General features: G+C 56.8%; 1 protein-coding gene across 2 annotated transcripts in view; it reads right to left on the bottom strand.

Moving 5' to 3' along the window:
• The window catches only part of VAC14 (VAC14 component of PIKFYVE complex), a 98,197-nt gene that overhangs the window by 44,442 nt on the left and 32,537 nt on the right, over positions 1-21,218 (bottom strand). For both annotated transcript variants that reach the window (XM_068527467.1, XM_068527468.1), the window contains exon 13: positions 3,634-3,790. In XM_068527467.1, the coding sequence (XP_068383568.1) occupies positions 3,634-3,790 (157 nt within the window). The remainder of the gene's footprint in view (positions 1-3,633; positions 3,791-21,218) is intronic.

Consider the following 21,218-nt stretch of genomic DNA (forward strand, 5'->3'; position numbering starts at 1 on the left):
AGCAGTGCTCTCCTCAGAGATGGCATAAGGGTCAAGGGCTGATCCACGGGGAGGGTTCAGTGAGCTGACGTGAGAAGTGCTTAGAACTGTGCCCAGTCCTAAACAAGAGCTCAGCATATGACAGTCACCGCTATTACTGGCAAAACTACCAGGGATGGCTTCCTGGGCTTCTTCTAGAATTTATTTCTGCACTTGGTCACACCAGGCCAGGCTATAAGCAACGAAACTGAATCAGAACGTTCATTTTTGCCCATGTGTTTAGAGCTTGGGACCAGAGAGCCCTGCAGGGCACACTGACACGAGCTGCTTTATCCCAAGAATGGGCCCTGTGGCCGGAAGGGAAGGTCAGGAAGACTGGGTTTTGGGGGCAAACATCAGTCCCGGGGTGACCTGTGGTCCCAGATCGCCACACTGCTGCGGTGCGGGGCCCAGGGGCCTCCCTCTCGTGCAGCAGGATGTCCAGGCCCGTCTCCAATGACGGACTCATCCCAGAGCCCTCCTGCTCCTGCTGGGCCTCCCCACTGCACGCCTGCTCCAGGGGGTTCACCATCCCCTCTCCCCAGAGCCTGGCAGGGCCCCAGCCATGTGGAGCCAGACAGAGAAGGCACAAAAGTTGCCAAGTCACAGGGGACCCAACCGGTCGTTTTCGTGTCATTTCACCAAAACACAAGTTAGGGAGACAGGGAGCCCTCCACAGGCTTCCCTCGGGGCCGCCCACCCAGCCAGCTCCCCTCCTGACTGCCCCAGAGGTGGCCCTCTCCCCAGCCCCGGGGCTCTGCCAAGGTCAGGAGTGAAGGGGGACAGGCCGGGGTGGTGGTGAGGGGGAGGGAGACCATCGCCTCTGCCCCTACCGCTCTGTGCTGGAGCCAGAGATGTTCATGCTAGGCCAGGCGAGAGCAAAATCCCCTGTGGACAACCCTGCCTGTGGCCCTGGGGACCACTGCTGTGGCGCTTTTAGGCCAGCACAGCAACTATCCAGGCGTGTGATGGGCTGGCGTCCCCACCGCTCCTGCTGTGTTCAATCTGCACCACCCGAGTTTACAGACCTGACAGGAAGGCAGGGCCACTTAGCTCCCTACAAACACCACTGGTTTCGTCTTTGCTAGGCTCCCCACCTCCCTGGCTTTCCAAAGTGCCTTTACAGGGACGGGGAGGGTGGGGTGGTGGTAAGGTGGCAAACGACCTTAAAGGGACACAGCTCTGCACTCTGCAAGTTCTCAGAGCTGCGCCCTGGAGAGCAGAGGAAGGCAGCGTCCAAACAGGAAGAGGGGCTGGCCTCGCAGCCTCTGTGCACAGCCAGACGGAAACAGACAGAACGACCCCCTCGCACGCCTGCGAAGCGATGGGAGAAAGAGCAGCCGGGAGGAATGAGTGCACTTCCTGCGCGCTTTCTGACTCACACAGCCACCCCTACCATCCTAACAGATCTGGGGCCTTTAGGGCCTGGCGTGTGCCCTCCCCACGGTGGCTGAGGCGGGAGAGGGGACAGGGTACAGCTCTGGCTTCCCGTGCTCTTCTATTACCGCCTTGAGCTTGACCTTTTAAAACCATGGACCCGTCTGACAGATCTGGGGTCAGCTGTGGACAGCACGCACGTGTGGTTCCCACACTCCCTGCAGGGCACACATGGGTCTCGGGCTAAGAGCTCGGGACCCATGGCGCTGTGTATCCTTGAAGTAGGGAAGCATTACCAAGGAAGTGCTTCAGGCACTTGGCGCTGTGTATCCTTGAAGGAGGGACGCATTACCAAGGAAGTGCTTCAGGCACTTCCCTGGTGCTCTTTCCAGGATGGAATTTCTTCCCATCTGGCATACTCGGCTGTTTTGTTTTCTATGAATTCGGGGTGAGGCCCTGGCTGATGTGAGCCGGTCTGACAGCCTTGTGAGCTGGTCTGACAGCCTTGTGAGCTGGGGCAAGTCTTCGCCACCTCAGGCTCCCTAGTGGCCCACCTGTCTTGACAGGGCCAGGAGCTGGGGTTCAACCTCTTAGCCCTCCAAGTCCCTTTCAGCCCCTGCTCCCAAGCAGCGGAGGGCTTGCTGCCGGAACTCCCTGGACCAGGCCCTCTCCAACACAGACCTGGCCCATCCCTCCACTAGCCAGTAAGCGGTTCACAGCCATCGGCTTCTCTGTGCCGGGGAGGAAGAGAGAAGATACCTTACAGATGGAGGGACAGATCACAGACAGTCCCGGGAGAACAAGGTGTCCCCTGCCCGAGGCTATGCTGCCTCAGCTTCTCCCCGAGGATGAGTGATAACTGCTTCCCGGGCAGGGAGATCTGGGGGCCTGGCCTCACCGGCGGGAACCCCTCCCTCAGCTGCTGCTCTTCCCCCTCATCAAGGCTCCCACCCCTGCGGCGAGGCGTGGCCTCACACTCAACCTCTGGCACTCCTGCCGCCCATCCAGAGACTTCAGGCTGACGCCCAAGTGCTGACTTGGGGACACAGGATGGAGAATGGACTCCTGAGCTGTGGGACAAAGGGTAGGGATCTCCTCCCGAGGGGTCTCCTGGTCAGGACGTGGGAGCCTCCCAGCCATGGCCTCTGACCGCCCAGAGGAAACGGCTCACAGGCAGGGAAACCACCGTGTCCTGTGAAACGAGAGAAGGAAGCTGGGCTGCCGCTAGAGCCCCTTACTCCTTCCTTGCTTTGGTCAGAAACAGCTGGAAACTTGGGACCAGCTGCAGGCCCAAGAGTGTGCACAATGGCGGTAGCCTGAAGCCTGGGGTCCTATGTGACACCCCACTGCAGGGGCTTGAATTCAAGTGTCATCAGGCAGATGTCTTCAATGCATGGGTGTTCTGTGATTGAATGGCAGCCCTGGGGTCACCTCCAATTCCACTAAGCAGGTGTCCTCAGGGCCGAGTACCGGGACGCCTTCTGGGACCAGCGTGGTGGGGCTGCAGGAGGGAAGCTGCCACTGAAAGGCCCCAGATCTATTTGACTCTTGGCTTCTGCATCAAAGGAGGTCTAGGACCTTGTATCTAGATGTCAAGAGCTTCTCAGGGGACAAAGAGACACCCCAGGCAAATGCCCAAGATTCGCTGGGTACTTTCCTTCCAAGTCGCATCCCTGGGCATTTTCCAGGATCGTGTCACTGGAGGGAAGAGGCGTCTGCCTGGGAGGGAGGACCTGGGAGTCACACAGGCGCAGGGAGAAGAGCCACCTGCTGTCTGGAAGGACCCTGAGGGGTGAGCACCAGGAGCGCCACGGCCACCTTCACGTTGAAGGACTGCCCGGAAACATCCTGTTTGAATTATCTGCTCTCCAGCCTGCGCTGCCTGCCATGTTATTTTTAGCTTCTCGACGAGGAAGGAAACGGCTGCCTAGTCTTCCACCTGTGAGACCCAAGACTCCGAAGCACCTTGATTCCTGACTGGGAGACGCCACCGCAGGGAAAGAGACAGTCAGCTGACCCGGATGGTTTTATGTTTAGCCAACGGCTCAAAAGCCCGAGACTTGCAGGGAGATGAGGAAAAAGGGCTGTGAAGGTCTCTTACAGGGGTGGAGGGCTGCTGTAGTGTGAGGCAGGAGGGTGCGGAAAGAGGGACAGCCCAAAGGCCAGCCGGTCCAGGACAAGACTGAGCACTGCCATTCCCAGGGTCCCCGAGGCTGCAACCCTCCGGGGAGGACTCACCAGGAGTCTTCAGTAGGCCAGCTCTGCCAGGGGTGGGCACCTGGAGCTCTGAATGGCTGACCCGGAGGTCAGGGCCATCGAGGGGGCCTGGGTCATCCATCTGGCCTGCGGGGGAGGAAGCAATTTCTGCCAATACCTCCAGATCCTTCAGAATAACCTGGGGGAGAAAAGCAGAGGATGAGGGACAAGGACCTCCGTGCTGAGCTGTGGTTGGAGATGGAGAGCTGCCTCCAGGGGGTGGGGAGGGGTCTGCAGAGGGCAACGGGCTGGTGAGAGCTGCCAAGACTGTGGCTCTAACAGTACTAAGAGGGTTCTGCAAAGGACATGGGCCGATGAGAGCACAGACAGGCAGTGGGTGGGGGCAAGTGCAGGAAGGAAGCCGGAGTCAAGGCCCAGGAGTCAGCTCTCCCATGACCACTCCTCTCTGGTCCCCAGGGTGCCGTCTGTGCGGTGTGTGCCCCAGGGCTCCGGGGCTGGCCAGGCCTCGATGTCGACCTGTGCAAGGGTCCAACGGTGCCCTCCAGGCCACACTCCTGGGGGTGCCGGCCACGGCCCAGCCCACCACCAGGCCACAGGGCAGAGCCTTCTGCAGAGGTGACCCCAGGCCACCCGCCACATTTGGGGTGTAATCCTGGTCTCCAGGACGGAGCAGTTTCCAACTTCTAGACACAAGGTTCAGTTCTCGGCTGCCTCTGCGACATTCATACATAGATGTGAGAGGCCCCCAGGGGAGACCCCACAATCTAAAAAGTCTTGTACCTTTAGAGGCTGTCTCCCCTTGCACAGCACCCATCTCCTCCTGCTCCTCCCCTGGCATCAACGGCAAGCAGGGCGGTGCCTCACCAGGGTGGGGGTAGGGCACCCTGTTTGTGTGTGCGTGTGTGTGTGTGTGTGTGTGTGAGTGTGTGTGCAGCTCGGTAACTCACCTGTCCCAGCTCCTCCAGCAGAGCCCTTGCCACACTGCAGGTAGGGCTGCCCACCCTTTTCTGCTCCCTCCTCATCTCTGTGCTCTGAAGAGGGACTGTGCCTGTCCTAGCACAGGTGTACCCCCAAGACTATCTCTAGCACCCAGTGGATGCCCAACAGGCACCATCCAATAGATGGATGACTGTGCCTGAGCCCAGGCCAAGAACCTACCACGGCAACCAAGGGCTTCAGTCCTGAACCAGTGGAAGTGACGCAGAGCGTTGGCGGATGGGGCCCTGGTGGGTGGGCTGTGTGTGGCTTGACAGGCCAGCCATGGAACGTGGTGACTACAGTCAAAATAAGGCTACTCCCGGGCTGTTTGTTAGATGACAAAAATGTTCTGGAGTTAGACAGTGGTGATGGTTGCAGAACCTTGTATATATACCAAAACCCACTGAATTATATATTTTATTTATTTTTGGCTGTGTTGTGTCTTTGTTGCTGCACCCGGGCTTTCTCTAGTTGCGGCGAGCGGGGGCTACTCTTCCTTGCAGTGCGAGGGCTTCTCATTGCGGTGGCTTCTCTTGTTGCAGAGCACGGGCTCTAGGCGTGTGGGCTTCAGTAGTTGTGGCACGCGGGCTCAGTAGTTGTGGCTCGTGGGCTCTAGAGAGCAGGCTCAGTAGTTGCGGCGCACAGGCTGAGTTGCTCCGCGGCATGTGGGATCTTCCCGGACCAGGGCTTGAACCCGTGTCCCCTGCATTGGCAGGCGGATTCTTAACCACTGCGCCACCAGGGAAGCCCGAATTGTATATTTTAAACGGGCAAATTTTATCTAAAAAAATAAAAGATAACGCTACTATCCTCTCTCCATAGCTTGAGGGCGATTCTTGTCTCAATGTGAGTAACATACCAGTGCCTCTTCCTACCCTGCCCCACTTGTCACTTCTCCTCCCGGTGTCCTCTCTGTCAGCTCTGGCCCATCCATCTCTCCCAGCAGCACGGCGTGTCTCCCCGAGAACCTGTTGCTTTGCTTCCTACCCTGCCGCACCCCGGCCCCATCCACGTTGGACATGGAACTCATGCACACAAACGCCACCTCCCATCTGTCCAACCTCGTCCTTTCCTTCGTCTCTCCGCTGACTCTCAGCATTGCCTGAGCCCTGCGCTGTGCTGGGTGCTGGGGCTGCAGATGAGTCAGACCTGCCCTTGCCACGGCCTGGCGGGCAGACCCACACTCGCCTGCCCTTCCGTGCATCGGTGTACGTGATTTCAGAACATTCTGACCGTTCGGCCTGCAGGGAATGGATTCGTGCCGGCTGAGAGTCGTGGCTGCTAAGAACCCAGACAGACGGCAGGAGCAAGGGTGGCCCCTATGCCCAGGCCGAGAGCCCTGGGCCTGGGTGGGTCTAGGCCTGGAAGCAGAGAGGCCCAGGCCTCTGCTTCATCAAGGGAGGCCCCCAGAAGGCTGCCTACTGCAGCAATGGCAGAAAGAAGACACAGAGGGAGGAGGTGGATGGGGGAACCGGCAGCAAAGCAGCAATGGTGCAGCGCCGCACCATGGAGTAGCCCCTCCATCTGGCACATCCATCCAGGGAACAGCAAGCCAACTGTGCCTCAAACAGCTAAACAGAGTTATGGGTTCCTAGTGTTTTACCCAAGGGGGCTGATGACATGTTCACACAAAAACTCCCACAGGAAAGCTCACGGCATCACTGCTCATCATAGCTAGAAAGTGGAGACAGCCCTAAGATTCTGACACCAATTCTGATGTATGTCGTTATCCCACACCACCAGGCAATTTTCTGACACCAGCTGGGTATCCCACAATGCAACCCGATTCTGCCACTGTCTAATCGGGAGACAGCGTCAGATCCCACAGGTTGGGGGCTGAGTCCTACAAGACTGCCCCCCAGAAGGCTCTCTTCAGATGCCCATCCTAAGTCCAGGCTGTCTGTCACCAGACTGCCCAGCTATGGATCAAAGGTTCCCAGAACCTCCTCCTTGGCTTTAATTTGTTAGAGCAGGTCACGGGACTCAGAAAACATTTTTCTCATTAGGCCAGTGGTTTATTATAAAATGATACAACTCAGGAACAGCCAGATGGAAGAGATGCACAGGGCAAGGTATGGGGAAAGGGGCACAGAGCTTCCATGCCCTCTCCAGGGGCGACACTCTCCCTGAATATCCGACCTGGAGGCTCTCCAAACCCCATCCTTGTGGGTTTTTATGGGGGCTTCATTACATAGGCACGACTGATTAAATCGTTGGCATTTGGTGATTGATTCAATCTCAGCCCCTCTCCTCTTCCTGGAGGTGGATGATGAAAGACATCTTTACTGCTCTCATCAGTTAGGAAATTACAACAGTTTTAGAACCTCTGTGCCAGAAACGAGGAAGACCAAATATGTATTTCTTACTATATATATATATATATATACAATACCACAAACCCAAACGTACATCAACTGATAAATGGATAAAACAGAACGTGGCATATCCACGCCATGGACTACTACTTGGCAATGGAAAGGAACAAAGTTCTGATACCTTCTACAAAAAGAATGAACCTTGAAAACACGTGCTAAGAGAAAGAAGCCAGTTGCAAGAGGTCACATATAATACATTTATATGAAACATTCGGAAGAGACAAATCTGTAGAGACAGAAAGTAGGCTGTGGTTACCAGGGGCCGGGGGAGTGACTGCTAAGGGGCACAGGGGTTTCTTTCTGGGGTGTAGTATACTTTAAAAGGATGAGATTTATGGTATGTGAATTTCATCTTAAAAAAAAAAAAAGAAGTCAGGGCTTCCCTGGTGGCGCAGTGGTTGAGAATCTGCCTGCCAATGCAGGGGACACGGGTTCGAGCCCTGGTCTGGGAAGATCCCACATGCCGCGGAGCAGCTGGGCCCGTGAGCCACAACTACTGAGCCTGCGCGTCTGGAGCCTGTGCTCCGCAACAAGAGAGGCCGTGATAGTGAGAGGCCCGCGCACCGCGATGAAGAGTGGCCCCCCCACTTGCTGTAACTAGAGGAAGCCCTCGCACAGAAACGAAGACCCAACACAACCATAAATAAATAAATAAAATTAAAAAAAAAAAAAAAAGAAGTCAAAGCCCCAAACCAGCAGCCTAATTCCCAACCCAGGGGCACTGGTAGAGCAGTCCGCTCTTGCTCTGCCCACAGCTCGGGGTGGCGGGGCCTCACTGACTCCCCGTGATCTCACACTTGGCTCAGACTCACAGGGGAGCCGAGGGAGCTGGGGGGCAACCTGTGTTTCTTTACATCTCGTGGCATCTGCCAGCCCCACTGCACCCCTCGTGCCGACCGTACCTCTGAACCACAGGCTACTCCTCTCAGGTCTGGCTGCACAGGTGGGCAGCAAATCCTGGTGGTCGAATGCTGTCAGTGAGAAAAACTGCAAGGCAGCTGGGGCCAGGCCAGCGCTCGGCCAGATGTTGACCCCCATGAGGGCTGCAACGACCCACACCAGGTCCAGCAGGTACTTATTTCCCTAACAGAAAAGATGCTTGGGAAGAACCACCCTGCCTGAGAGGCCTGGCCCGTGAGATGTCCCCACCCTGTGAGTGGCCCCAAGGCTGGGCTGTAAGAGGCAGCTGTCCTCGCTCCCAACTGGAGGTAATGCCCTCACTTGTCTTCAGTCTCACATACAGGCAGCCGCTCAGGGCACCAGGGGGTCCACTTCAAAGCCAGCTCTAGTCCACAAACCGGAGACCGATAAGCTACACAGGGCTTTGTGGTCACACCCTGCTCTTCAGCCGCCTGACCCTGGACCAGTGAACTTCACCAGTGGACCAGTGAACAACCCTTCCCCTCTCCAGCATCTACTGCTGGGGCCTGTGCTGGTTGGAGGAGATGCGAGACTGCAAGGCTGAACTGGGCCCTGCCTCGGACGAGAGTGACCTTGGGGGAGACGGGGGGCCCTGACGCACTGATAAGGCATCGCCTGTGCAACGGGAGCCAGCCGCTCGGCCTGAGGGGGGTTGGGAGGCTTCGGAAGTACCTGGGTCCCAGTTTGCCTGGGAACCAGGGGTTAGAGGAAGGCACGCAAAGCATTCTCTTAACTAGCAGAAGCCTTTCATGGACACAGGGCCAGACCCCGTGGCACATTCCAGGAAACTAAGCTTCGGCCCAGCTCCGGAGTGGGGTGTGGGGCTGGTGCAGAGATCAGGCGGAAGCCACAGGCAGGAGCAGGTCGTCAAGAACTAGGACCCAGGCAAAGAGGTAGGTCTGAACTTGGTTTTGCAGGTGATGTGGGGGGCTCAGTTTCCTCATATGTGCCCATGGGGACTCGCCTTGCAAGGTTGTTGTGAAGATTACAGGAGATACTTCACGTACTACTTCTGTGCTGAGATTTTTGGTACCACAGCCGAGCTTGGTCAGTGGCCCTGGATCAGGGACTGGGCAGCAACAGCGGCGCACACATCGAGGCCTTCAGATTTCATCTCTGCACCGAAGAGAATCTGCATCGCCCATCTCTGTACACCTCCTCCTGCCCCACTGGAGAGCACAGCCAGCAAAGCTGCATACTTCGCATTTTGAATTCTCTTATTTTAGAAAGTTTGACACCAAATGGCAAATGAATGCAAATTACACTTCAATTGCACAATTAAAGCTGGAAATGTCGTCTACAGGTTCCTTCGGTAATCCTGGCCACTCCTCAAGATCTGTCTCTGGTCCCCGGGGGGCTAGAGCCAACAGACAGCCCCACTGTCTGCTGTACACACACACACGCGCACACAGCGTCCTTCCTGTCCCGTACAGTGGAAGCCCCTTTAAGTGGGAGTCAGAGAACACACCATCATCTCCTTCAGCCTCCAGAGCAAGGGGCTTGAAAGGGGCTACCAAAATGGAGGGCAAGGAATGGCTTGAAGAGCAGAGTGGGGAGTTGGTGGGGAGCCGCTCCTGGTTCCGAGGCCCATCAAGTCCAGCCACTGGCTCTGCCCCAACCAACCAGCAAAACCACTCAGTCCAGGTGCTGGACTTGAGGCTATGGAACCACAACCCTGACGCAGGCCTAGGCCGGGCCTCTGCCTCTGCCTGGGGAGTGAGGAGAGGCTCCAGGGGGCAACGCCAACAGGGGGCCTGGGACAGGGCGACAGAGACCGCGGAGGAGCCACCCTCCAGCTGCACCTGGCTTTGCGTCTCTGTGCCAGCCAGGGTGTTAGCGCTCTACTCCCCTGGAGACCTCGCAGCCCTTGGCTTGAGTGCAGGAAGCTCGGGGAGAAGGACACGGTGATCTCAGCAGCCTCGATCACGCTCACGGCCTGGACAAAAGGCCGAGAGCTATAAACGCACTGCTCGGCCTCTAGAAATGCAGAGCCAGTGCCCCTTCCAGAGAGCGGGCCGGCTGGGCCCATGCCTGCGCTGGCCTGTGGTCCTGGCTCTGAGGACGGGAAAGGCTCAAAGAAGCAGGAGGAAGCCACGCCAATTAGTATGCACTACACAGCTTTTTGCAGAATGAATATAAAACACTTGTGCTTTCTTTTTGTGTGAGAGAAAGAAGGGGGGAAAGAGAGGGAGGGAAAAAGGTTACAAGAAAGCAATATTCTGCAGGAGCAGGAGTGCCTGCCGTTACCATGGCAACGGGCTGGGGGGGTGGGGAAGGCACATCAGCTGGTCCCTGGTCCCCGAGTGAGCTGGCCATCGATGAAGTGAAAGGGTCGGTGGCAACTGGGTAAGGAAAACATTTGACAAAGCAACTCTGAGGGGAAGGCGGCAGAGGTGAGGGGGAAGGGGTGTCACACCCTCCATGGCTTGGGGAGCAAAGTAAGGAAGCCACGGGACTCCTGAGAAAGGCCTTCCTTCTAGGAGGTGACCTGACAGCAGCAAAGGGCACATTTCAGTGTGGGAGGGGAGTCATCGTCTGGATGGGCCACGGCAGGCTGTCACCCCCTGCATTCCAGTAGGCCAAGGACAGTCTCCCGGACGGTGACTGTTTCCTCCTTTCCTTTTTGGTCCCTCCAGGCGCTCTCTGTCCCAACACCCTGTCCACAGACCAGCCCTGGAAAACCCCTCGGGGCGGAAGGCTCCCTTCTCTCTCCCCGAGGAGCTCCGGCTGCTCCTTCGCCACCTTGGGAATAGCTGGAGACCCAGAGCTTTGCAAGGTCAAGGCTTTCCCTAGGCTTGCAGGCCCGTCCTCTCCTCCTACCAAGACTCCCGAACATGAAGTCCCAGATGAAGCACTCAGCAGACAGTGAATAAATTCTTGCTGACCTGCAGTGCCAGGCAGGAAATGGAAGATGGATGCTTCTGGATAGCTTCTGCCAAGGGGATGGCTGGAAAAGCCTCCCATTTCTCTACCCACTTATCTCTAAGAAGCTTTGTCAAAAGTTTGGCTAGGCCACTGGTCGGCTGATTAGACCCCAGATGTCAACTGGCTCCGCCTTCCAGTCCCACGAGGAGGGAAAGAAATCCACAGGGTGGGCCCTCTCCAGTCCCGGCCAGGAGGAGGCCGCAAGAGTGTTTCCAAGTGATGCACTTGGGCTGGCGGGAGAGGTGAATTCAGGCTGAAGGTCCTGGAGGCTGAGATCTGCGGGCCACTGCCATCTGATGCCTCTGTCCAGAGCAGTGGGGCCGCAGGGCCATGCCTGAGAGCTGGATCAGGTCAGGCCACTCCTTATTCTTGGGAAGTGGAGCTAAGAGTAAATGAAGAGGCACCGAGGCCAGGCATCCACAGGAAGCCTTGGGGCCCTCTGCTTCCTTCCACACAGAAGCCTGTCCCCTTCCTTCACAAGGGGTACAGCCCAGCAGGCCAAGGCCTCTTGAGTTCCTGACACCTATAGAACGGCTCCTGCGGCTGGTGGAATCAGCCAGAGAACTGACTCTAGGAACGCAGGCTGCCGTCCCCAGGAAGGGTCCCCTGGGGGAGCTGAGGGAGGGTCAAAGGATCTCCACAGGCCCCGCAGCAGTCAAACTATGGAGCTCTAGGTGACGGCACCTGGCACTAGCCAGCATTGGGGCTGGAAGCCCCTGCCCTGGACACAGAGCAAACCTAGGCTGGAGAAATCAGCGACCAGGCTCCAGCCTGGCCCAGCCCAACCCAGCCCAGGAGGGAGCGGTTTTCCCAGAAAAGCTTTCCTCTGCAACGGGGTCAGAGCAGGCCATGCCCAGCACTCTTGGGAGGCGGGTCCCGCAGCCTTGCAGCCCTGCCTTCTGCAGCAAGCAAGGAAAGCACTGCCAAAAAGAACACTTAGATTTGGGGGTGGGGGAGAAGGACTGCTTAGGCTTAGACCTATTTTCCCACTGAGAAAACTACACAGATTAAAACCTTGTATGCCTTAGTAAAGCAAAAACAACTTAAAAAAAAAAAAAAAAGGATTATATCTTGGTTTGTTGCCTGACTTTGAAGCATGGCCTTAGGAATCAGGATTGCTTTCTTTTCTTTCTTTCTTTTCTTCTGCTCTTAGTGAAGTCTGAAATGTGCCATACATGCCAAAGGCCAGCACCTACTGCTTATGAAGTTCCACAGTGGCAGCACAGCGTGGGTTCTGGCAGCCTAAAGCCTTCCAGCCTCCATCCCTCTGAGGGGAGAGGAGGGAAAGGCCAGCCTGGGGTGAGATAACTTGGAGACCAGTCCCCCCACCCACCCCTTCTCTCCCACTCCCAGGGCTTCCTGCTGAAGCCAGCCATCACTCACTTGCATCCCAGAGGCCCTGACCAGCAGGTGCACCTCCAGGAGGTAAATTCTCCCCATGAGCCAGGCAGGGAACAGGCAAGGGGCCGGCCACGCTGCGGGCAGCTCGGGAGCAGTGCGCACACTGTTATAGCTCAGTTACCAGGCGATGAGCCGAGGGCCGCTGTCTCCGGGGCACCAGTCCATGGCAACCAGGAGAGCAGCGTGGGGCTCCCCGGTCTCCTGCCCACTGCCAGGTCTCCACTTAATCTCAGCGTGCTTGCAAGCCACTCAGGTCTGGTCCGAGGAGGCAGAACCAGGCCCCAGCAAGGGAGGGAGGAGGGTGGGGCAGGCCGCAGTGGGGTCAGCTCACCGCCTGCCCCACCTCCTGTCTCTTCACTTGCTCATGAAACGTGTCTGGGCACCTCCTATGTGCTGGACACAGCCTCTGTCCTCATAGAGTGTGACAAGGGCTGTGAGAGGGTCTGAGGGCACAGGGTGCTATAATGACACAGACGGGGACCCGGCCGGCCTTGATGAGCAGGAGGAGTGGGTGGCGTACGTGACAAATAAGGCTTCGTTGATTCACGGAGCATCAAGCCGAGATCCTGACCTAGTTACTTCACTTCCCTGAGTCCGTTTCCACGTTAGTAAAGTGGGGACACAGCAGAACGCACCCTCGAGGGGCTGCTGTGGAGATGGACTAAGACCACGCCTGTTGGGTGATGCCCAGCACAGGTCTGGCGTGGAGTGAGCGTTAGGTACACTTCCTGTCCTCAGCATCTCTAGCAACCAGAACTCCCTGCCCCATCCGTGGGCCTTGCACACTGCCAACAGGAAGATGTCAGGGAAATTTAGTTGATTCAGCTTTGGCCATCTCTGGAGGAGAAAAAATCGACACACATCTTGGGAGAAATTTTGACTTCTGAAGATGCCACAAGTGGGGTGGGGGTCGGGTAAAAACAGGGCCCCTGGCCTGGCCACCACCTCAAGGGCTATGGAGAGAGGGCATCAGGGCTGAGAGCTAGGGGCCTGGCCCCTAGCCTCCCAATAGGATCTTAGGCTGAGCTGTTCTCAACCAGAGACAAGCATCAAAATCGTTGCAGGTTGTGGAGAATACCAGCGCCCAGGCCACGAGGCTGCACCTCAGAGAACAATTCAGGCGGTCTGGGCTGAGGCCCAAACAGTCGGATTTTAAAAAGCTCCAGAGAGGGGTCCCTGGTGGTCCAGTGGGTAAGACTCTGTGCTCCCAATTGAGGGGGCCTGGGTTCGATCCCTGGTCGGGGAACTAGATCTCACACGCACGCTGCAACTAAGAAGCCCGTGTGCCACAACTAAAGGTCCTGCATGCTGCAATGAAGATCTCTCATGCTGAAACTAAGACACGGTGCAGCCAAAACAAACAAACAACCTATTAAAAAAAAAAAGCTCCAGAGGATTCTGACAGTGGCCCTGGTGTGCGTGGCTCCCTGTGGGACTTCTGTTGGGTTGTTGGACTTTGGCCTTTCTAGGTGAGGTGACTGATCACTTCCTGAGTTCAAGGAGAGATGGGCTGGGGCAGGGGGTCTGCTCATCCCTGGAGGCCAGTTGGCCTGTAGCTCGGCTCTCTGGGAGCCCGCAGCTCTGTCCAGGGTAAGACGGTTCGCAACCAGCTCCCCTTTGTGGACTCCCTCCTGTGCCGCCCAGCCCTACTTCGGGAAAGCAAACCTCCCCTTCATCCGCCCTTCTCGGTCCACCCTCGCCTTCACCGGGAGCCCCCTGCCCAACCCAGGTGCTCCAGTTACGGTGCAGCTCTGGCTCCTCACTTGCCCACCAGTGGAGGGAATCCAGACAGAGATAAAGACTGAAAACCCTCCCGGCACACAAACCTGCCTTCCTAGAGCAGGTGATGGCGGCCGATGGCGGGTACTGTGGGTCCCCCCTTACCTGAGGGAGGCTGATGTGGGGCAGTGAAAGCACACGGCGCAGAGGTATGGAAAGATGAGAGCAGCAGGCCTCCCCACAGGCTGTTCTGGGACTGAGACCACGCGTCCCTCTCCCCTCCCCCCTCCACGGCAATCGTCTCCCGTCAAGGGCTCACTGCAGAAGACCTCCCAGGACCTCTAGAGCTGACGGCCGGTGCCTCTGTTGGGCCGTGGGGGCCTGGGGCCACCTGTCCCTGTGGCCTGTGACTAGAGGCTTGTGTCTCTGCCTTGCTGGCCACAGCTTTTCTCCCTGCTCGTTACTTCCTGTCCTCTCATTTTCTCTCCAAAGCCCCCAACGGAAGCCGCAGGGTCAGCCCCAGGGAGAGCTGAGTGGACCAGCCCCCGGAAGGCTGCAGCAGGGGAGGGTCCACACCTTCCTTGTTCCGGCTGTCTGTGCTGTGGCCCAGCTCATCTCTCCATGTGAGGTGGGCTCTCGGCGAGAGGAACCAAGTTCTTGGCCCCCTGACATCTCACCCCTCGGTTCTCCGGGCTGGCATCTGACCTGATCGTGTGATCTGACTATAAAGAAATCTTTGGAATTGAAGCGGGGGGCGGGTGGTGGAGGGGTTGTTTTTGTTTGTTTTGGAGAGTGGATGGAATGAAAATTGGAGTGAAATAAAAACTGAGGCAAGGAGATGAGAAGGAAAAACAAGCCCCATTCTTACGGAAGACTGTCCACTTTTGAGCAGGCCGCATTAGTATTCTAGGCGGTGGAGTCAGGACCACACAAAGTCAGAGCTGGAAGGGACTAACACGATCCAGTCCAACCGCATTTTAGGGAGGGAAACGGAGGTGAGGAGATGCCGTGGACTTGCCCGGTCCCACGGGGAGAGGGGGCAGCGTGGAGCCGAGGCCTGTCCTCCTGTCTTCACCCGGGCTGCTTCCACACGGCCCCTCAGCCATCCCCGCCACTGGCCCATTCCTTCTGGATGGGGCCCTGGGTGGGTGGGTGAGCAGCCCCGGGGCAGCCCGATGGGGCAGGTCAAAGTCAAGTGCATCCAGACTGAAGAATAAAGCACACCCTATCCCAGCGGCACTCCCACTGTGCAGCGAGGTCAGACCTCCTGTGGGGTTTTAGATGTTCTGGAATCAGACAGAGCTGACTTCCAAGTCTGGCTCCTGGCAGTGTGACCTTGGGCAAGTTATCCTCCTCACGCCTGAATTTCCTCTTATGTCAAACTGGGGATAATGAAAACCACTCCAAGATCACCAGGCAGATTCCTTAAGACAACAGACGCAATGCACTCTGACCGGCGCAACTACCCCATAAACTGGTTTCTGCCTCTCCTTCTCCCAGACACGTGGCGTCCGGCACACAGCAACCACCATGGTTTCCAAAGGATGCCAGCGCTGGGGGCGTTAGACAGGCCATCACTGGCTCTCTAAGCTGCTGTCAATTACAGGGGCCTCTAAAGTGGCAGCCCTCATTTCTGGGGCAGACACTGAGGGATGGCCAACTTCCAACAGAAGGCCCTCCTTCCCAAGGGCAGGCGAGCACAGCCCGTTATGCTGGAACGTGAGTCAGAAGAGGAACCCGTGGGGACCGGCGCGCCTCCCCACCACCCTCAGGGCACAGCTCTTGGGTTTGGGGCCTCCCCCAACGTGGAAGGCTCTGTTGCCACCAACTAAATCCCTTTACAGCAGAGAGATGAATCCCTGGGCCCAACTGGCCGACGCGCCAGACCGTAGTGACAAGGGCTCCTGGGGAGAGGAAGAGTTGAGGGAGTGCTTCCGTGGACCGGGCGGGATGCGGGATGGAGAGGGAAAGGGACGTGATGGGACAGCAGGGCTGTTGCTCCCCGAGGCAGAAGAAGCCAAAGGCAGCCTCGCCCCAAGTCTGCGCCGGGGCGCTGGGCTCAGGCCGCCAGTCAGGAGCAGCACCGCCCACACCGCACAGCCCCGGAGCCGCTCTGCTCATCCCTGATACCGGCCTCGGCCCGTTTCTCTTTGGGGCGACTCAGCGTAGCCCCGCAGAGCTCTCTCTTTTGAGAGATTTGAGAACCTCTCCCGCTCCATCTCTCCTGGGATCTGGACCATGAAAACAAATGAAATCCTCTCCCCGTCCCCCAAAGACCACCACCCTCAAATATAGTCGTGTCTGTTCCCTGGTAACACCCCTGCTGGTGAGGGTCCGAGCGCCCCGACACAGAGTGGGTTGATGGGCCGAGTCTCGCACCAGAGAGAAGAGCTGACGGCCCCCCTTCCCTCAGGACTCAGCAGAGGGCGGGGCAGCTCTTGCGCTCCCGCCCACAGGTCTGGACACTTCTGAGATGCACCACGGGGTAGAGGACAGGGAAGGCGCTGGGCTACTCTGGACTGGGGTACATCGCTGCTCCCATGGGGGACTTTAAGTACCTTGGTCAGATGCCCCCAGATCACTTCTTAGACCCGTCTAGCTATCCCCCCACTATTCCCGCCTCCTAGTCATGGCTGTATGTCCCACTGGGTGCGACAGCCAGACCACACTCTCCATGCAGTTAATGGATTCCGGAGTTAGAAACTCTACCACTGCCGTGAGTAATGCCCTCACTAACCTACCTTCCAAATTTTCTAGAATTTGAACACATAAGCCATAAACTCCCATCCACAATTTCTCTTCACAGTTACTTTGCAACTAGGGGAGGGGAAAGAGGGGGGACTTCTCCTGGACTGAGAATGTCTGCTCTAAGGTGTTAAGGACACCCCAGCTCCGAGATGTTGAGAAGCCTCTGGGAGGCTGCCACTGGTGGCCCCAGCAGGTGTGCCCCTCTGGATCTCAATGGAATCAGCAAGAAGCTGTGGCAGTGAGAGGCCCCAGTGCAGGTCCTCTGCTGCTGATGCCATTTCTCCTCCTTTCCTTGGACCCGGGGCAGCCAGCTGGGAGCCCCTCCACCGGCGACACTGCAACACAGCCCACTGACGATGGGCTCCCCACTCTGGGCACTGCTATCTCAGGGGTGCTGGGGGGCTGATAGAGGGGGAGAAAGCACAGGATGGGGTACCGGTCCTGCTGCCCACTGTCTTCCTCTTGGTTTTTCTGTGACCTGGAAATGGACGATGAACCCCCAACAGCCCCACCTACTCTGGCCATCTGCAAAGGGCCTGTGTGGTTCTAGAGACAGGCAGGGAAACAGGACAGAGACCTGCTTCCATTCTGGCTTTTGCTGCTGAAACTGAGGCAGGAAGGACATGGGGCAAACATGGAGCCCATCTTCCTGATTTCAGTGCGTGTCTCTGCCATTTTCACAGAAATTATAACCAGCGTCCGAGCTAACGTTTACCACGTGTTTACATGTGCTGCGTCCTGTGCTGAGCATTTGACATTCTCGATCTCATTTAATCCTCACAACAACCTGGGTGGGTGGTTCCACCGTTACTTTCGGTTTTCAGATAAGAAAAGCGGGCTCAGAGAGGCTATGTAATTTGCTCAAGGGCAACCAACTTTTTTTTTTTTTTTGGCCTCGCCATGCAGCATGGGGGATCTTAGTTCCTGACTAGGGATAGAACCCGTGCCCCCTACGGTGGAAGCGCAGAGTCCTAACCACTGGACTGCCAGCGAATCCCCCAACCAACTATTAAGTGGCAGAGCCAGGACCAGACTCCTGGACAGCCTGGCCACCGGGCTGCACTGTCACTCGGGAAAAAAAATATTACCGGAAAGGAATGCCCCTCAAAGTCACAACAAAATTTTAAATACTGAGAGTAAACTTCATAATGAATAAGACCTACAAAAAGGACCTCGAAGCTTTACAAGATGACCCAAATGGGGACAGGCCCTGCTCCTGGGCAGAAGAGTTCAACAGAGCGAAATGCCAATTTCCCCCTAAAGAACGTGGGGTGATGCCCAGGTTGTTAGGAAGGGCCAGGATCAGATCAGGAGCTTTGCTCTGCCCCTTTAAACAGTGGTCTACGAGGCATGTGCAGACAGCACTGGCCCTTTGCGCAGGTTGGAGCGGTTAGGCTCTTGCCCGTGGTCCATGGTGAGGAGGGGATAGAGCTCCTGCGATTCAAGCTCAGGTCTGGTGGCTGGCTGTCTGGGACGCTACGTTCCCTTGGAGGGGCACCAGACATCCTTCCAGGTCTCTTCTGAGACTGAGACTTTTTATTTTTAGTTCTACATGTTTCTTTCTTTAAAACAGATTTTATTTTTTTGAGAAGTTTTAGGTTCACAGCAGTATGGAGCAGAAGGTACAGAGATTTCCCACGTACCTCCTGCCCCTGCATGCGCACAGCCCCCCCCCCCCCCTTATCAGTCTTCCTCACCACGGCACAGCATCTGTTACACTCGATGAACCTACGCTGACACATGGTTATCCCCTGAAGCCCATAGCTGACATGAGGGTCCACTCATGGGGTTGTACATTCTGTGGGTTTGGACACATGTATAGTGACACGTACCCACCATTACCCCCTGAGGATTTTTTTTTTTTTTTTTGGGCTGTGCCGCATGGCATCTTAGTTCCCTGACCAGGGATCGAACCCACAGCCCCTGCAGTGGAAGCGAGGAGTCTTAGCCACTGGACTGCCAGGGAAGTCCTCCCCCCACCCGCTGAGGATTTTAAATTCCGGTTAGGAGGCAGTTGTGCTTGAGAGTAAGATGAGGATGAGGAATCACGGAGCCACCCCCTCCCCCCACCCCCCTGCAACTGAGCCAGCCGCACCATCAGGAACATGGAGAAGACCTGTCCTCTGCGGGCTCACGGGCAGAGCCCGCCCCGGCAGCTGCAGGCTCGGGAGGCAGCCGACAACTGGCATCTTCCGGGCAGGGGAAGAAGCAGCCCCGCCTCCCACCAGGGTCCAGCAGGAAGCTCTGTGCACGTGCCACGCATTCTGCACTGTTGAATCGGGGTTGCATTTTCGCTTAAAAACAAGTCATTGGATCTCCAGCTAATGGGAGGATTTCTACTCTAGTGCCAAGAATATTAATTTGACACCTGCAAATTCTTTCTGACAAAAGGGATTTTCAGATAAAGTCTGCAAGAAGCAGGCGGTACTGAGGAAACAGCCGCTTATCCTGAACAAGGAAAAGCAGAGACAACCTGAGGATGCCAGACGGGTGTGGACTACCAAGCTGTCACTGGAGCGGGGGGAAGGGGAGGCGGACAGAGAAAACAATGGCACACAAGACACCCCAGTGAGGCCACGTGCCAAGGGGACTGTGGAACATGGTGGTGGGGGGCAGAGCTAGGTCTCTGAGGCTCTGCCCCTCCCTGTGCCCAGCTCTTGCATCATTAACACCTGGGTACACTCTGTCCCCCGGGGGCCAGTGGCTCTCACCAAGGGTGATGGGCACATGGGTGTATCACAATCATCCTGGGAGAGAAAAACACTTGCAACATACATGATAAATGGAATGTCCCCGATATAAAAAGAGCTACTGTAGATCAATAAGAAAAGCGGACAAAGGGTCAGGGGGTTGAGGGAGAACTTTTTCAGAATTCACACACCCCTCTCCACACCAGACTGAGAGAACTCTTCTCAAGAACTTGTGGAACAAGAGAAAAAGGCATATGGGGATGACGATACGACTAAACATGAGCTGGGGTTCTGATGTGGGCGGTCAGGGCCACAGGTGGTGAAACACAGGCATGGTGGTTAAGCGACTAAGAGGACGGGGTTTGGAGTCAAACAGATCCGGTTCTGAGTTTGGCTCCACCACTCCATGGCTGTGTGCAGCTTAACCTCACCTCCCTTGGCCGTGTTTTCTGAACTGCAAAATGGAAATGATAACAGTATTTCCCCCACAGAACTGTTGAACTTTCTCTAGATACAACAGCTAAGGGGTCTTAGCACAGTTCCTGGCACTGTAACGACCTCACACAAGTCAGCTGTTACAAATGGGCTAACCTGTGCCTTGAGGCCCCAGGCTGGATGTACGGCCCTGCGCAGGGTGGGCCACAGTTAAATTCCATCGGCGAGGGGGCTCTGTGAAGCCCTCCCTAGGAAGGGGCCTCTCCCCACCAATCTGACTGTGGTCCAACTTGACTGGATGGCCTTTCAGGGTCTTGCACCCCAGGGAGCTCCAATCTGAGATCAGGGCTGTGCCTGATCCCAGGAAATACTGGGAAATTCTCACAGACAGCACTTCCTAGATACCCTGGAAAGGAAGCTCACTCCAGGAGAAGAGGGACTTTGTCTTGTTCATGGCTGTATTTCCACTGCCAAGTACACTGTACCCTCTCAAGGTCACCAGATTCGGCAGGGGCCATTTGGGACGTGATTCTGGTGAAGAACCAGGATGCAGCACAATCACAACTCGCCACTGATACTGAGGTCCCTAAATCCCTCCCCCGGAGAGACGGGAAAGCAGGGACGTTCACGGCTGTTCCAGGAGCACCCTCTCGCCTCACCCCCCTCCGGTCACTGTCCCCAGGAGCAGCTGCAATCCTCTCCCCACCGCAGGCCCACAAGACGGGCCCCAAAGCCCCACAACATCTGGCACTTCAGCAAATCGAGCTCCCACAGCCGCAACCTGAACAGAGCCGTTTCATGGATTGCGTCTCCTCCGGCTCCCTTCAAATGCACACGCACGCAAAGACCAATCGCGAGCAAAGAAGGCTGGATGGGCTTAAACAACTCCATTTAAAGGACTGAAAACTCAGCTGCTTCCACTGCAGTCCTCGAGAAGGAACCAATCAGCAAAGCTATTCTCTCCCTTTTTGTATTGAAATGAGGGCCGTGACTGTGCAGTGAGTCAGTCCTAACTCAGGCAGAACTGGGCCATGTCCACCTGGGCCTCGCACTGCCGCGGTGGTGGGGGAAAGAGAGGGCGTTGGCGTGTGTGTGCACACGCGGGTGCGTGGTGGACAGGCAGGAGGGGACACGGGCAGACTCCCAGGCCACCCGCTTTGGGTTTTCTGGAAGTGCAGAGACCCTGAGAGGACCCAGAGGTGGACACCTGCCTGTCTGCATCTCTCTTCAGCTCAGGTTCAGGGAAGCAAAGTCAGGCTGCAGGACAGCTGCCCTGGGCTCCACACAAGCCTGGTACCAGCCCGGGGAAAGACCGAGGTGCCTCCTGCCACGGGAAGTCATGAGCCACGTCCCTCTCCCTCTTTCTCCTACCGCTCCAGCCCGTCTGCTCTTCGTTCCCGCTGGGCAGCTGGGA

The sequence above is a fragment of the Eschrichtius robustus genome, chromosome 19 (genome assembly GCF_028021215.1).
Source record: "Eschrichtius robustus isolate mEscRob2 chromosome 19, mEscRob2.pri, whole genome shotgun sequence".
Lineage (NCBI taxonomy): Eukaryota > Metazoa > Chordata > Mammalia > Artiodactyla > Eschrichtiidae > Eschrichtius > Eschrichtius robustus.